Genomic DNA, 15,113 nt, shown 5'->3' with positions numbered 1-15,113 from the left:
TGCCACTCTTCCCCTAAGGGCGCTGACTATGGTCAACGATAGACTGCAATCGGCAGCGGAACTAGCACTTCTAGCACCTGAGTCATCCTTGTCTTTTCACGTCTTTCCCCACCTCCCTTTCGAGCTCCGACTAAAGATCTGGCGCTACTCTTTTACGCCCCGTATCGTCGAGATCCACGCCCGCAGATCGCATTACGCCGATGACTTCTAACATGGAGGTGTGCCAAAATGGCAAAGCGGTTGTAATAATCCTGCCGTGCTGTCTGTAAATTCCGAGGCGAGGTCCGCCGCATTGGATTGTTATCCCGTCAACTTGCCCCTTGCGACTTTTGCGCCGTATGAGCATGCTGGCGATAGTATTAATGACTTAAATCGTGTGTTGTATATTAATCCTGCGGTTGATACCGTTGTTGTACTTGGCGATCTGGACTATCTCAGAATGTCGCGCCTGCTATCAGACTTGAGTCTTCGTGATCCGAAGGGGAAAGGTCTGCAGAGATTGGCTGTCAGCGCCAGCTGGACATATCATCAAGGAGCTGGCGACACAATCAGAATGCTTGTTCAACATATGTTTCCTGAACTGATTGAGATGACCGTGTTTATGTATGCTGAAAGAGTACCCCCTGCCGATTGGGCTGGTGGAGTGTGCTCGCTGGAAGATTGCAGTGGGACGGACTACTACAAGCGGTATGCAATGGGAAGAGGCCAACAGATGAAGGATGGTGATAAATGGATGGTGATTGGGAAGAAAGAGTTAAGAGTGATGGAGCTCACTTTCAGGCATGGATGGTAGTTGGATATTTCTTCGATGGTTTGGTGATGAGTAAAATATGCTGATACCCTCACCGATGGTGGGGAGGGTGTAATATAGTCCGAAGGATGTATCTCTATGATATGATATTTCATACTAGTAACTCTGGCTATGTGCTGGCGCTCCATGGGGCGGTGCGTAAAATGACTGTGACCTATTTTTACCCTCTCTGTACTGTGGCGACGTTATTAAGATAAAAGAGGTTGGAATAGTGGCTGGTCAAGTTGCTGTTTCTTGCGCCAGTTCTAGTCGCGGACTTTCATTAAAACACCTGCTACTCTCTTAGGACTTATAGAGCCTCAAGCGTGAATAATATGATGGAACTCTACTTGCCATCAGGCAGCTTCTCATAGTGGAGAGACGCCCGTTCAAACGAGGTATCGATCATTAACCCGTCTAACATCTTGACCCTGGACACAGCAACATAGCTGAGCCCTGTCTGGAAGTCCCGTTCAGATAGATCTGTCACCATCTTGTCCACTATGATGCTCTGTTACTTGGCTGCATAATTAATCACAGCTTGAAGGCCGGTACAGGGGGAGCTATCAATATTGCCTAACCAGCTAAGACTAAAACACTAATTATAGTGGTTCATAAGGCTATTATTCCTGGTCGCCTCGAAGGAGAAGTAGGATTGTCCCTATCGTCGAATAACATCAGCCGTATCTCTCGTATCCCGTGGGAAGAAAAAGCGACAAGGAATCTCTTCTAAATCCTTCTTCTTTCATGGGCAATACGCCTCACTGCAGTAGTAGCGTTAGCAGCGGTTCAGAACCTATGAGAGCCATTAGAACGTCAAGGGTTGCTATAATGGATTTACAGCCAAGGGATTACCTTCTCCTTGCTATTGGACTCGAGCTGGCTCAGGATTAAAAGCTATGACGTGGAAACTCCAGATACGAGCGAATTTCATCCATAAATGCTCATTTTCCAAGTCAACACTAGGCCCACCGTCCATCCAGAACAGGCCGTGGCAATACCTACTTCCACGACCCTGCCATTCATACGTATTCCAAAACTTAGTAACGTTAAATTTCTGCTTCAGAACGATATCTCTAAATACGCCAAACCGCTTATAGAAGTGCCAGGCTGCAATATATGGGTTGCTCCTGTGAAGGTTGCTAGAAATACCCATTCGTTGTTGCTCGGGCAACTCTTGCCAGTGTTGAAGCTGGGATAAATGTTGGTAGAGGCTCCTCCAGTGCAAGTCTGCCGGGCTGAATGTAATAACTGTATCGGGTGTCCGGATACTCGATCTGCCCGTGATATGCCATCCAAGACCACGACGGAAGCGCCTGACCAGCCGCGAAAGATATCCGCTCCAGGGGAATATCCTGAGACCGTTGCCACAGGAGACTTCTTTGGTGTAAGTGCTGAAAGATACCATATTTGGCATTGGTATTGAACGCTTTGGCCAACGCCCTAGCTAGTGAGTCGATCGCAACGGGCCTGTCTGTCTTATATGTAAGGTCCAGGTCCGAATAGTCCGCAAAGAGAGATTGAAAAGGAGTATGCATTTAAGGGGTAGTTGCCCATAACTCTAACGGGCGTAATACATCCATTCCATAGGGGAATGTGAGCCTAAGGACCCTGCCAGTCGAGAAAGTCGTCCCATGGAATGTCTGACGGACTGGGCAGTTCTTTAATTAGTTCCTTCCAGAGTGTGGCAACATCCTGGATCGATGGTCCGTCTAGGTGAGCCCCCGGCCAATCATGCGCTAGATTCGGCCTCTCCAAAGTCTCCACCAAGCGGTCGATGGCAGCAGAAATGCCATGGCCGGCTCGGCTTAGCGATCCTTGTTTCTCCTTTAGCATGCTGCAGATGGGGAGCAGGTCCGCCTTGCGCTTCTGCGCGAGTTCTGTGTCCTTTTCCCCCAAGATGCCCATGGACAACAGCAGCAGCGCACTGAACGAGTGCTGGTCCATGCTGTGAGAATGGACGTGCAGGCAGAGGTCGCCAGGCTCGACCATGCGCCGGATCTCGATCATTCTCTCAGCACACTGGATGGCCAGGGAATGAGAAACAGAAAAGAATTCTTTCTCGTCGGTGCCTCGGAGCAGAAACGGTCGGTGTAGACGACCGATACGTGAATATATGCCGTACAGCAGCACGAATTTCTGGCGGAGAAGATAGGGGCGTCGGCTTGCCAGAACTGCGGCCTGGGCTGTACTTTTCTCATCGGCGCAAAAGAACCAGGGAAGACGGTCCATGAAGTCGGTGTAGCGGCTGCTCATCCTCAAGACCTGATCGTAGGGTAGGCTCGCCTCACCGCTTGGGAGGCTGTCCATAACGTCGCGGCAGAGCTCTGGAAACTTCAACCGCTGAAGAAAATATGACATTTGCGTCAGCTGATCAGTTGGGAGGCCTTCTGTATAAAGCCCATCCGGCCGGATGTCTTCGTCGTCAAGGTTGGCAGGATACCGAACACACATGTGTTTGGTATGGAAGCTATAGATGTCTTCCTGCGGACCGGGCACGCTAGCAATTAACCTATTCAAGAGTTAGCATTGGCTGACAAGTGCAGACGAAACCGAGTTTACACACCAATCTGTTGCTGCAAGATGCCACCACAGTCGTCGCTTCAACTCAGCTTGGACAACGTCCGTTGCCGTATCTGCATCCAATCGGTGAAGCTTCATCTGGATAGCTTTCGTATGTGCCAGGCTCCGTAGAGTATGGAATGTCGTTGACTGGCCTTCGGAATCCCACGTCAAATACATCATGATGGATATAGACTGCAACGATGTCAGAGTCAAGGAGGCAGCCGCATTGTGACTCATGACCGACTCCAGTGCTATCCTCTTCCATACAGGATGCAACTCATGAGCATCCTTGAGCTCGCGATGCACTTGATGTGAGTGTTTATGGCACACATAGAATGAGCTGGAGGCGAAGATGCTGCAGAATAAGACCAAGGTCTCAGTGGATACAGGCAATGAAGCTGACAGCTGGGCATACGTAGTTTCTAAGAGTGCTTGGGTGGAAGGAATGTGTATCTCCCTATGCAAGCTGTCGGCTGTCTGCACATAATGTTTGAACAATAATCGAGCAAGTCGTACATGGGGGAGCTGAGCGGCGATCAAGCTGCTGGCTTCCGTAGAATTCGCGACGGTTGGCCCAGCGCAATTTGGCGCGAGCGAGATCAATGGCTTCGCTGCGGGTTCGGCTTGGGGGGTTGCTGCGAATTCTTCCAAATTTTTCCAAGTATGTGATATGTCTTCTTGTCGGCCGACCGTGGGGATTCGTTTCTCAGGGCGATGTTGCGCTATGTTCAGGGCGGATCCAGGCTGGCAAGAAGCCAAGCTCTCCAGTTTTTGGACTCGACTCTGTAATTCCTGGACGTGCCTTTTGAACATTAGCGAAATATGTCATACCTGTGATATTATCTTCTGCATAAGCCTACCGTCTCAATGACAAGTATCCGGCACCATAATCCTCCCTCTCCGATTCAGTGATCGGGTTTGCATCTTCTGTGTGGTTTTTAGCGTCGACCAGAATTCACACCCCGTGACGATAACGAGCTTTTCTTCGCTCTGAACATACCAGAAACATATCGGCACTCTAGCTGTCTAGTCGTACAGTTCGAACAAGGCCGTTCCTTGTCACAGCGAATCTTTTTGGAGCGGCAGAACTCGCAAGAAGCCGGCTGTTGCCAGGCGCTACGTCTGCTTTCTGATAGCGAGCGCTTCATCTGGTCTTTGAGTGGGCTGAAACTTGGGCAGCAAGGTAAGGTACTGCGTCGACTCGCCGAAGTGGCATGAGGATGGGGAGAGTAACATTCGGGAAAACATTAAACTCATTCGGACCCCCGAGCGGCTTGCTAAAGAGGCACTGACTTAGTTGAGCCCCACGATCCGCTGCCATTGGCCGACTCGGACCTCCGCGGAGCCTCCACTTCGCGCCCTCTAGCTGACGACTTAAATGCATTACTGGCGAGGTAATTTCACCAGGGCCGCAAAGACAGTGGCTTGCCATCACGTAATAGAAAATATCCAGCATCAGCCATTTATATCGGCATATTGTCCCTGGAAGTTTTGCAGTGACTCACGCAATACGTTCTCAATATACTTTTCGAGTTTCTTGGCTGGTATAATTTGCGTCTATTTCTTTGTCATACTTTTCTTCGATCAAAGTAACTTCCACACACGCTTGACAGAACTGCCATGGACCCAGACACTGAAGAGCCGAGGGTCGAGGAACCGAAACCGGAGTCACCCAAGCCTAATACCGAATTCCCAGATGGGGGGTTGAAGGCTTGGTTGGCTGTCTTGGGGGCCTTTTTTGGACTTTTTGTCAGCTTTGGCTGGACCAACTGTGCGACAATTTTCCCCATGTTGCTGTCTAGAATATAAGACTCTGAATCGCTAACATGTAAGGCAGGCGTCGGCGTTTTTCAGGCATACTACGAGGCAAACCAGTTGCGGGACTTGTCACCCAGCACTGTTTCATGGATTCCGGCCTTATCAATGTTTATGATGTTCATCGCTGTAGGTCTTGATTTCAAGTCTTTTGTGTTATGTGTGCTCAAGCTATGACTCAGGGACCTTTCGTGGGGCGAGCATTTGACAATTTCGGCCCGCGCTACCTTCTCCTTGTGGGGACACTGCTACACGTTTTTGGCTTAATGATGGCCTCGATATCGTCTCAGTACTACCAGTTCATCTTATCCCAGGCGATTTGCAGCCCCCTGGGTGCAAGCATGGTTCTGTATCCGTCCTTCAGCTGCGTCGCCACCTGGTTCCGACAAAAGCGTGCTCTGGCCCTGGGAATCACAGCTAGCGGCTCGAGTCTCGGCGGCGCTATCTTGCCTGTTTTGGTCAATCGCTTGATACCACGTATTGGGTTTGGGTGGACGATGCGTGTCTGCGCTTTCCTCTTATTCGGCCTGCTTCTTCTGACAAATCTAACCGTCCGATCACGAGTCCCACCTCAACCAAAGGAGACCGGCATTATGGCCTATCTTCGCCCCTTTACGTCGCTCTCCTTTGTGCTAACCTCCTTGGCGGGCTTCTTCTACTCCATGGGCATGTTCATCCCCATTACATTCATGGTAACTTACGGTGAATATGTCGGCCTGTCAGATGATATGGCTGGGTACCTGGTCTCAATCTTCAATGCGGCGAGGTGAGTAAAATCCGGGCATCCCCGTATCTACCTACACAGAAGGCGTCGATTTGCTCTTTCCCATGCCTAGCGACATGATATTGACTGCAACAGTGGAATTGGGCGTATTCTACCGGGATACATAGCAGACAAAGTTGGCAGCTTCAACGTGTCAATGGCAGCCGCGACTCTTTCGACCATCTTTGTGTTGGCATTGTGGCTGCCAGGGCACAGTCATGGGTCAGCCATCGCTTTTGCCGCATTGTTTGGATTCAGTTCCGGCACTTATACAGCCATCAGCCCGGCCTTGGTAGCGGACATTTCAGACCTCAAGGAGATAGGCACCCGTTCCGGATGTTGTTGAATTGCGCAGTGATGCTGGGTGTGATTGATAAAATCAAGGTTGTTATTATTATTGTCATGGTGAGAGCTCCCTAGGGGTTTATATCCCATGCGATTCCATCTAGGACTTTCAACTTTCAATCTAGGACTTTGTGATGTGACCCTGAAGTGAGGGGGAAGCTCCCAATTATTCCAACACCGGAACCATGTACGCGTTCATGTCTGTGGCTGCCCTCACTGGCAGCCCAATCGGGGGTGCCTTAATCTCGGGAGCAGGCGGGAGCTATTGGAAGCTCCAAGTTTTTACTGGCTGCATGCTTGGTGCTGGAACTGCGTTCTATCTCGCTGCCAGACTGTACCTGACCAAAGGTAGGCTGTGGGAGAAAGTCTGATGACTCCTACACAATGGCTACCACCATGAGCGTCTCACCTCTAAAAACGGTTATCGCTGAAACTGCGACATCACCGTTTTCGTCATGATTGGAGCTGAAAAAGAAAAGGGAGCATATAGATTCTTAAACCAGATAGAGTATGAAACCAGAGTGATATAAAGGCATTGCGTAGGGGGAGAGATTGATGGAGATTGGAGAAGTTCATGCCAAGGTAAGGCGAGAGGCTGGTGCAGAAAATAGTTCGAGCTGAATGTATTACTAAATGGTAGACTTAACAAAACTGTTTCAGGCACCCCTGTATTCTCTTCCCCTTTGTTCGGCCGCTATTTGAATCTTACATTGAGCTTTTCACTCTCCTAGATGCTCTCCGCGGTGGCCTGCATTGCTATATCGTGATGGTCGATCACAAAACGATCGCTCGGTACTCGGATCGTGTCTGTCTAAGAGCTCAAACCTCGCTTGCTTCGAACGGGGCAGGGGGAAATTGCCAGCCCAAACCAAGGACCCCCATCTTAGTGTCTTCCGACTCCATCTTTTTCCTCTCCCTGTGCCCCTCCCTCTGCCTCCCCCACTCCCTCCTATGGCCACGTTGTTGCTGGCGGTTCTGGAACTGGCGTTGCTTAGCTTGTTCCAGCATGGAGAACTTTGAAGACACAAGGGGTTGTTGGATGATAGTGTGTGTTGCTGCCTGGGACCTTGGATGTATCAGGTAGCATGCAGCAAACAGGCAACGAAGCTCTGTAACTCTTGCACTCCATTGGACGATACCGAGAAGTCGAAGGGCCGGCTTGAGGCGACGGACGACACTTCTAAATAAGAGACCACCAATCCGTGCGGCCCATGGTTCGCCTGCTGCCTTGTTTGGGCATGGGGCTCTGCCGAGGGGTTAGTACATTCCCGACTATAGCCCATTATCGCCATTTCTGGCCACATCCGTTCAAATCGGATATTCTCTGTTTAAGCCTTTTGCTACCACACCTTGCCCACCATGGCCGAGGTTATCGGGGTCACCGCTGCAATCTTCCAGCTAGTCTCGACTTGCAACACCATTTCAAAGCGAATTAGCGAGATCAAAGAGGCTCCCAGAATGTTGTTGCACTACCAAGAACGCCTCCACGATATCCGTCGCCTCGTGGAGCATATCAACGAAAATTCCTATAGCAGACAAGCCCAGGATCTCATTGGGCAAAGATTCGCAGCTGCAACAGCCGCCTCCGTGGCGCAAGTACTGTTTGAGCATCACACCCAGTCCTTGCTAGACGGCGCGCAGGGTCGCCCAACATGACTGGTACACCATGCCCACGCATTGGCAAGTCTTCTTTATCCGCCACGGATCCGCGGACAGGAATATCACGTGGGAGGAGACTGTCTGGGATGCAGCAGCCGCTGAGAAGGATTACCAAATGGTGATGATAAACACAGAGGCCGAGCCTAAAGGTTCAAGGACGGTGTCTCCAGGGCGTCTCGAGAGAGAAGCCAAGGAGGCGCGACAAGAAGAGCAGAGGCGGGAAGGGCTTCGTCGCGATCCATACCTTTTCCCTGAGCGCTGGTTCGAGAACTCCAAGTTTGGCTTCGAAGAAAGACTGGTTTTCTGCGACTAGAAGGCGACCCAGAAAGTATCTGAAGCCGGCCGTTGCGAAGGAGAAGCTGTTTATGGAGGTCATAGAGCGGACAACAACAACAGGTCTCGAAGCGATGCTGAGCTACGGGGACAGGATAAGGCGGAAGAGCTAATTGCATAGCGCTGACGCAGGTCTTCGACTATATGGTACTGTTGGTACGCCCATAGGTACTCTCAGTCGTTTAGCATTGTTCTTGCCGCAGAGACCGCTTTGGTACTGGCGCTGATGGTAGTCATTGCTGGGTGGATATGGAGACGATGGTGCACAAATGATGAGCCTTACGAGCCTACGACAAGTCGATAGCAAATAGCTAGACGAGTGAATAACCGGGGTCAATTCTGCCTTGAACATTGTCTTCAACTAAGCGGCTTCTGCCCATACACGGATACACTGCGATGACATTAGCAAGTAGTTGAGGCCCGAGCAGGCAAACTCACATTGGCCAGTACGCATGGATTCGTCGGTCGTTCAAATCCCTCCTCACATGGGCTTCAAAGGTCCGGACTTCTTCGGCTTTCCAACCGAGTGCTCTTGTGAAGGGCGCTAGAGTGAGTGCCTCAATTGCACTGCCTATATTGACATTATGCCACTGGCCAAGAGCCTTGTGTTTTGCGTCCTTCGGCCAAGGATTCGTTGGCCACCTGAAGTACTTGACGGTCACATCACTGAAGCCCACATCAGCCATGATGTCTTTTATCTGCTGAACGTCCTGGTACGGGTGACCGAGGAGGACAGTTGCCTCGCCGAGGAGCTTGAGCCATCTCGAAAGGTAGCTATCTTCCCGGAGAGTCCCATCATCAGATTTGGCATTCAAGTCGATTTCTTGCACTTCGACGTAACCCCCCGGGGCAAGTGATCTGACAGTGTAATAATTGTCAACAAGTTGCAAGCAAACACGTGCTGAAACGTGGTAACTAACTGGAGGCACTTGTCGAGGTAAACTCTCCAGTCCTTGACACTCGAGTTCATCATACGGCTATGGACATAATCAAACGGCGTTGAATGGGTCCATTCTTCATCGATATCATCGATCTGGAACTCGACGTTTGGAGGAAGCCTTGTGTCGTACGTCAGAATATAAGCAAATAGAACTGAACTAGAAGTCATACCAGCTCGGTTGGTTGGGAGAGAGGTCGATACCGATGACCTAACCATGTCAACTAAAGCAACCCCCTGCGGCGTGAACGTTTTTACCTTGGCCTCTGGATGCTCATCGCCATATTCAATCGCCCATATTCCCGTACCAGTGCCCACATCAAGGACGTGCTCGGCTTTATAATTGGGGTCGTTGGGCGGCGTGTTGAGATCCATTGTTTAACGGATCAATGGCTATTCCGATCCATTGGTGGCGAGGATGTGGATGTCTTCTTGTCAATAGTTTCCGGTGGTTAACACCAATCTTTCTTCTTCTTTAATCAACATAACATGCTCATTTCAACAGGTTATGAGCCCGGAAAGCCACCTTACAGCTGAGTATCCTCCTAATCATGATTTCCAATATGACTCGAGGTCTAACCGCCTCCTTCCACTGCGTTAAAGATACTCATCACACCATACCCGAATTTTCACTGAATACTGCTAGCCGCCTTATTTAGGAATCAAGTGCTTGATTTTGCACACACACCTCCCGGCCTCATCCGTCACCAGCCTCTCGACCGACCAAAATCCTTGCGCAAGGTTTTACTCGAGACCTCGCCTCATGACCCGGCCTCACATGATGGCCATAATTCACACGACCATAATTTGAGAGCTAGACCGCTCTAGAAACCGACCTTGTTTTGTTTCCTCCACAAGCAACATTTTCCTCATCGTGTCGCTGACTTTGACGAACGCTCCGCTGTCGAATTCTGTTGATGGATTGCACAGGACCTTTGAGACCTTACATCTTCGAGTGGTCCTCTCTAGGACAGGAGTACTTGATGCGACAAGCCGGACGTGAAACCGCATGTGAAACCGGATGAAACCGGATACACGACCCAAGGTACGAGCCGCGTTTCACATCGGTCGCACGAACCTGGCGGTGATATGCGACATCCTACGATCTAAGTGAACCCTCAGTCCTTCCAACAGGTCCTAGGGCAATCCACTTCGACACCGACGACTCGCTTTCAGACGCAAGTTCAACCAGCATTTGGGACCCTGAAGCTGCCTCAATTGCCTCATCAGAACCAGAAGAAACCCACGTTACATCCAGTGGGAGTTCTGACGCACCCGTTGTTGTCGATACCATCGACAACGATCAGAATTCCAGCCTCGCGCTCGCAAGAGACATCGCTACGCTGAAAAGGGAAGATTCACCTGAGCCTACCTCACACTCTTCCTACGTCTTCTCTCGTCCAGCCATCAAGGAATTCATCCCTAAGCATGTCGGCCTCGAAGGAACCGACAGGAACACTTGGAAACCTAGTCAACATCCCGAAGCTAGAATCAACAGCCGGATGGATCAACTGGAGCCGAGAAATGAAGGACCATCTCACAATGTCGGGATACGGGGACTTATTCAAACGAAACAAGGACAAACCCACCGGCACCAGCGCCGTGACCGTCGAAAAGATCGACAACTGGCTCTCCAAGCAGGAACGCGCGTGCGGAGCTGTCCTCAATCGACTTGGATACAACGCTAGGGAGCAGGTAAAGGACAAGGAGACCGTCACGGAGATGTTCGATGAGCTTGAGAAGCGCTTCAGACCAAAAGGAAGTGCGGTCTTCCAAGAGCTCGACCGACGATACAGCTGCCTCACCCTAGACCAATGCTCGGGAGTCATGAACTTTGCAGAACGGCTGCGAGTAGCTCAATCTGAACTCTTGCAACTAGACGAGACATGCAAAATCGGCACGCCTCAATTCATCAATAAGTTCCTAACCGGACTTGGCCCCGAATACTATATGTTCCTCACTGCCTTCTACCAAAACCACAACTTGCTACCCAAGCGAGGCTCCAACGGAGAAATAACCAAACCTGCCGTAACATTCGAAATCGCTCTTGCCGCCGCAGAGCAAGAGGAAATGAACATTCAACAACGAGAAAAGGCCAAGACGCAAACGGCTCTGCTGGCTAGAATCCGTGGCCCTGGCAAAGAACGAGTGGCTCAGACGTGCGGCCACTGCAACAAACCAGGTCATACCAAGGCCGGATGTTTTGGCCTACACCCCGACCTTCTTGAGGAGTTCAGAAGAAAACGAGCACTTCGGAGTGGACGACGAGAAGCCAAGCTTGAGAAGAGAAAGGAGAACACCTCGTCACTGGAACTCGACGAGGATCACACTGCCGCCGTCGCCTTCTTAAACACGGCCCTTCTATCCTTTCAACCCCGGTTTGGTCTGGCTGCGTCAGAACCATCCAAACTGCTGGAGCGAATCCACGTATTGGACAGTGGTGCCTCCTCCCACACGTTCTGCCACCGACGGAACTTTACATCACTCGAGAAATTCACCGGCTCTGCACTCAACGGCATAGCTGGTTCGGCCATTATGCCTGAGGGGCAAGGGGCATACACCCTCAAAGCCAGACAGAACAATACCAAGGGAACGACAACCTTTCATAAGGCACTTTACGTGCCAGGCGCTCACTGCAACCTCATCTCAGTCTCAGCCCTCGAGGAAGATGGAGCAACTATTCTATTTCGAAAAGGACGAGCTGTCGTTACAAACCACGGTAAAGCCATCCTTAGCGCCACTAGGAAATTCGGTCTATACGTCATCGACGAAGATGACGAACAACTGCACACCGCTATGGCCGCCTACTCCGTCAGCGACCCCAAACTGCAGATCTGGCATGACCGACTCGGCCATTTGGGTGGACAGAACTTGCATTGACTCATGAGGATGTCCACGGGCATCACTCCTCTATCTGACTCCAACGTCTGTGAAGCGTGCATAAGAGGGCGCATGAAGGAAAGGCCTCATCGCGGATGCATCCGAAAAGGAACAAGACCACTGGAGAGCCTGCATGGCGATATCGCTGGCCCCTTCCCAGACAAAGGCATCGACGGCCATAGATACTGGGCCTGCTTCATAGATGATTTCACCAAAATGACCTGGGTCTTCCCAATCAGGAAAAAGTCCGAATTTGTCAACTGCTTTCGACAACTCCTGGAACAAGCCGAGACACCAACCCGTCGCTGCCGTTACCTTCGCCTCGATCGAGGGGGAGAAAACCAAGCTGATACAGTCACTCTCCACTGCGAAAACAAGATAATTGAGGTGATCTTCTCTGCCACCGAACAGCACGAACAAAACGGGGTGGCCGAAGTGGCAAACCGTGTCCTACTCGAGAAGCTCACAACGACTCTCATCCATTCAGGACTGGAAAAGAAATTCTGGCCATACGTCCTCAAAGCCATGGCATACGTACGAAACCTCTCACCAGCCTCGGGTCGTCAAATCACACCTTATGAAGCATGGCACAAGGAAGTGCCGGATCTCTCCCATCTCCGAGTTATCGGCAGCCGAGGCTTTGCAAAGTTGCCTTCAGCCAAACGGAAGAAGATAGACGACAAGACAATCCCCTGCCGACTCCTCGGATATCAAGGGAGCACAAACTACGCCTTATTCGACGATGATGGAAGAATATTCTTTGCGAACAACGTCGTGTTCGATGAGAAATCCCTGCTGAGAAAATGAATTGCATCCGAGCAACCAACTGACGAACCCAACGCAAAACGGATGGATCTCACATCATCTCTCCCAACTATACCCCTAACCGAAAACATCAGAACAGACGGAGAGATACAGTCAACCCCTAACCAATCCTATCAACCGAATCAAGACGAGCCAAGCTTCCATGTGGAACTGGGGACTCCAGAAAGAACACAAAGCCCCGACAGTGCGGTCGACGAACACCAAGTCGTCGCGGAAGCAGCCGACGGTCATCCCCAACAACGTTTTCCAGTACGGGAAACCAGAGGACAACTTCCATCAAGATACACAGTCCTAGCTCAACAAGACCCATCAGCTCAACAAAACCAATGGCGCTTCAACATGATTGCCATTCATCTAGCTATGATCGCCAACAACCTTGAACCGACCGAACCCAAAACCTTTGCTGAAGCAATGAACTCGCCTCATAGCGAACAATGGATGCAAGCCATGACTGACGAAATCGACTCCTTAACGAGAAACGGCACCTTCATACCAGTCAACCTACCTCCAGGAAAACATACTCTCCAGGGCAAATGGGTGCATAAGCTCAAGCGAGGAAAGGATGGCGAGATTACCAGATTCAAAGCTCGCTTCGTTGTAAGAGGCTTCGAACAAAAAGAGGGAATCGACTACCACGAAACGTTTGCCTCCGTGGTCAAGCCGATGAGCTATAAAATGATCTTCGCTATTGCTGCGGCCCTAGACCTTGAACTGGAACAGATGGATGTCAAAACTGCCTTCCTTTACGGTGGTGTCAAAGGAGAAATCTACGTGACTCAGCCACAGGGTTTCGACGACAAGTCAGGCAGAGTCTTCCGACTGCGGAAAGCTCTCTACGGTCTTAAACAATCTCCCCGGATCCGTAAAGAAGCAGCTAAAGCCTACGGACACGGAGTTCGGAAATTACGGACTCGGGTCCAGCCAACAGGGGCCCTGGCTAAGCCCCATCGGACACAGCAGATCCGTGTCCGACGGATATGTTTGCAAATTGTTCCCGCCAGTGAGTGGCGAGATACGAGGGCCATTACAATCAAATTTTGCACCCTCGACTTTTTCGTGATCATATTGCACATACTTTGTTGAAGCGCGTTCAGACCTTATTCGCTACTGCCCAACCGGGACTACCTACTGAAATGGCTTTAATGCGTTGTATAAACACTACTACATTTGAGCTCCACGCCAGCACGCAGCCTGACTTCCGAGAACGGGGCTACGCCATCCTGTCTCACCGATGGGGATCAGACGAAATTCTCTTCGCTCAGTTTGGGCAGTTTACTCGGGATCTGAAGAACACCAAAGGTCGTCATGTTCTGCCACAGCTGGATAAAATTCTGGGTGCCTGCATCACCGCTCGGAAACGGGGTCTCGAGTGGATTTGGATTGACAACTGCTGCATCAACAAGTCGGACACTAGCGAGCTGTCCGAATCCATTAACTCCATGTTCAAGTGGTATAGTGAAGCCGTGGTATGTCTCACCCATCTCGCCGATGTGCGCCAGGGCGTCAGCGCCTCACAAACTTTCCAAAGTTTGGAGACGGGTGAGATGTCCAAGTGGTTTACACGTGGATGGACATTGCAGGAGCTTCTTGCACCCAAAAACTTGTTATTCTACGACACGGACTGGAACTGTCTCGGCTCCAAGCTGGAACTAGCGGAATCCATTGAGCACATCACGGGCATTGCAGCGCACTATCTTACTGGCGAGAAGGATTTCCGGAGCGCCTGCATATCCGCCAAGATGAGCTGGTCAGCACATCGCGAAACGACTCGAGAGGAGGATGTGGCGTACTGCATGTTTGGCATCTTCAATCTCCACTTGCCAGTTCAGTATGGGGAGGGAAAGGGGGCGTTCTTAAGACTTCAAGACGCTCTGATCAGCAAGAACGACGAGTCTCTCTTCGCCTGGAAGATGCCACCCGAAGGCCCAGGTCCTGCATACCAGATCATACCAGACAGTGCGGTAGATCTAGGTCCAGATGAATGGGGCCTTCTAGCTCCTTCGCCGAAATGGTATGAGCACTGTGGAATGATGACGACCCAGTCCAAGAAGATAGTCATGAGGCATCGGGGTGGTTTCACTAGAACGCCGTAGGGTATCAGCGGTCCAATCTCCAAGCGGAATCATTATGTCACTGCAGTACTCACCGGATTAACTGTTGTCGGAGCGATTCCTTTCCAGATATGGCTTGCTATCAGACAA

General features: G+C 50.8%; 7 protein-coding genes across 7 annotated transcripts; 5 read left to right on the top strand and 2 right to left on the bottom strand.

Annotated features, from left to right (window-relative positions):
- Positions 1-2,392: 2,392 nt before the first annotated feature.
- MRS44_017214 (uncharacterized protein) lies at positions 2,393-4,503 on the bottom strand (the record flags this gene model as incomplete). The annotated part of the gene is made up of 5 exons (XM_065617686.1): positions 2,393-3,302; positions 3,357-3,660; positions 3,872-3,999; positions 4,216-4,282; positions 4,356-4,503. The coding sequence occupies 5 exons, from the start codon at positions 4,501-4,503 to the stop codon at positions 2,393-2,395; spliced, it is 1,557 nt and encodes a 518-aa protein (XP_065473758.1).
- A 1,008-nt stretch (positions 4,504-5,511) lies between these two features.
- On the top strand, positions 5,512-5,940 carry MRS44_017213 (uncharacterized protein; the record flags this gene model as incomplete). The annotated part of the gene is made up of 1 exon (XM_046279671.2): positions 5,512-5,940. One exon carries the CDS (start codon positions 5,512-5,514, stop codon positions 5,938-5,940), a length of 429 nt encoding a protein of 142 aa, XP_046127081.2.
- A 1,697-nt stretch (positions 5,941-7,637) lies between these two features.
- On the top strand, positions 7,638-8,250 carry MRS44_017212 (uncharacterized protein; the record flags this gene model as incomplete). The annotated part of the gene is made up of 2 exons (XM_065617685.1): positions 7,638-7,879; positions 7,920-8,250. The coding sequence occupies 2 exons, from the start codon at positions 7,638-7,640 to the stop codon at positions 8,248-8,250; spliced, it is 573 nt and encodes a 190-aa protein (XP_065473757.1).
- Positions 8,251-8,627: 377 nt separating this feature from the next.
- Positions 8,628-9,582, bottom strand: MRS44_017211 (uncharacterized protein; the record flags this gene model as incomplete). The annotated part of the gene is made up of 5 exons (XM_046282459.2): positions 8,628-8,661; positions 8,709-9,128; positions 9,191-9,328; positions 9,381-9,418; positions 9,466-9,582. The coding sequence occupies 5 exons, from the start codon at positions 9,580-9,582 to the stop codon at positions 8,628-8,630; spliced, it is 747 nt and encodes a 248-aa protein (XP_046127082.1).
- A 1,167-nt stretch (positions 9,583-10,749) lies between these two features.
- MRS44_017210 (uncharacterized protein) lies at positions 10,750-12,087 on the top strand (the record flags this gene model as incomplete). Its single annotated transcript, XM_046271471.2, has 1 exon — positions 10,750-12,087. One exon carries the CDS (start codon positions 10,750-10,752, stop codon positions 12,085-12,087), a length of 1,338 nt encoding a protein of 445 aa, XP_046127083.2.
- Positions 12,088-12,303: 216 nt separating this feature from the next.
- Positions 12,304-12,894, top strand: MRS44_017209 (uncharacterized protein; the record flags this gene model as incomplete). Its single annotated transcript, XM_065617684.1, has 1 exon — positions 12,304-12,894. One exon carries the CDS (start codon positions 12,304-12,306, stop codon positions 12,892-12,894), a length of 591 nt encoding a protein of 196 aa, XP_065473756.1.
- A 357-nt stretch (positions 12,895-13,251) lies between these two features.
- Positions 13,252-15,005, top strand: MRS44_017208 (uncharacterized protein; the record flags this gene model as incomplete). The annotated part of the gene is made up of 2 exons (XM_065617683.1): positions 13,252-13,912; positions 14,116-15,005. 2 exons carry the CDS (start codon positions 13,252-13,254, stop codon positions 15,003-15,005), a joined length of 1,551 nt encoding a protein of 516 aa, XP_065473755.1.
- Between the last annotated feature and the right edge of the window lie 108 nt (positions 15,006-15,113).

Source organism: Fusarium solani (assembly GCF_023522795.1).
Source record: "Fusarium solani strain SB1 chromosome Unknown bctg00000013, whole genome shotgun sequence".
NCBI classification, from domain to species: domain Eukaryota; kingdom Fungi; phylum Ascomycota; class Sordariomycetes; order Hypocreales; family Nectriaceae; genus Fusarium; species Fusarium solani.
This window is presented reverse-complemented; position numbering and strand designations above follow the sequence as displayed.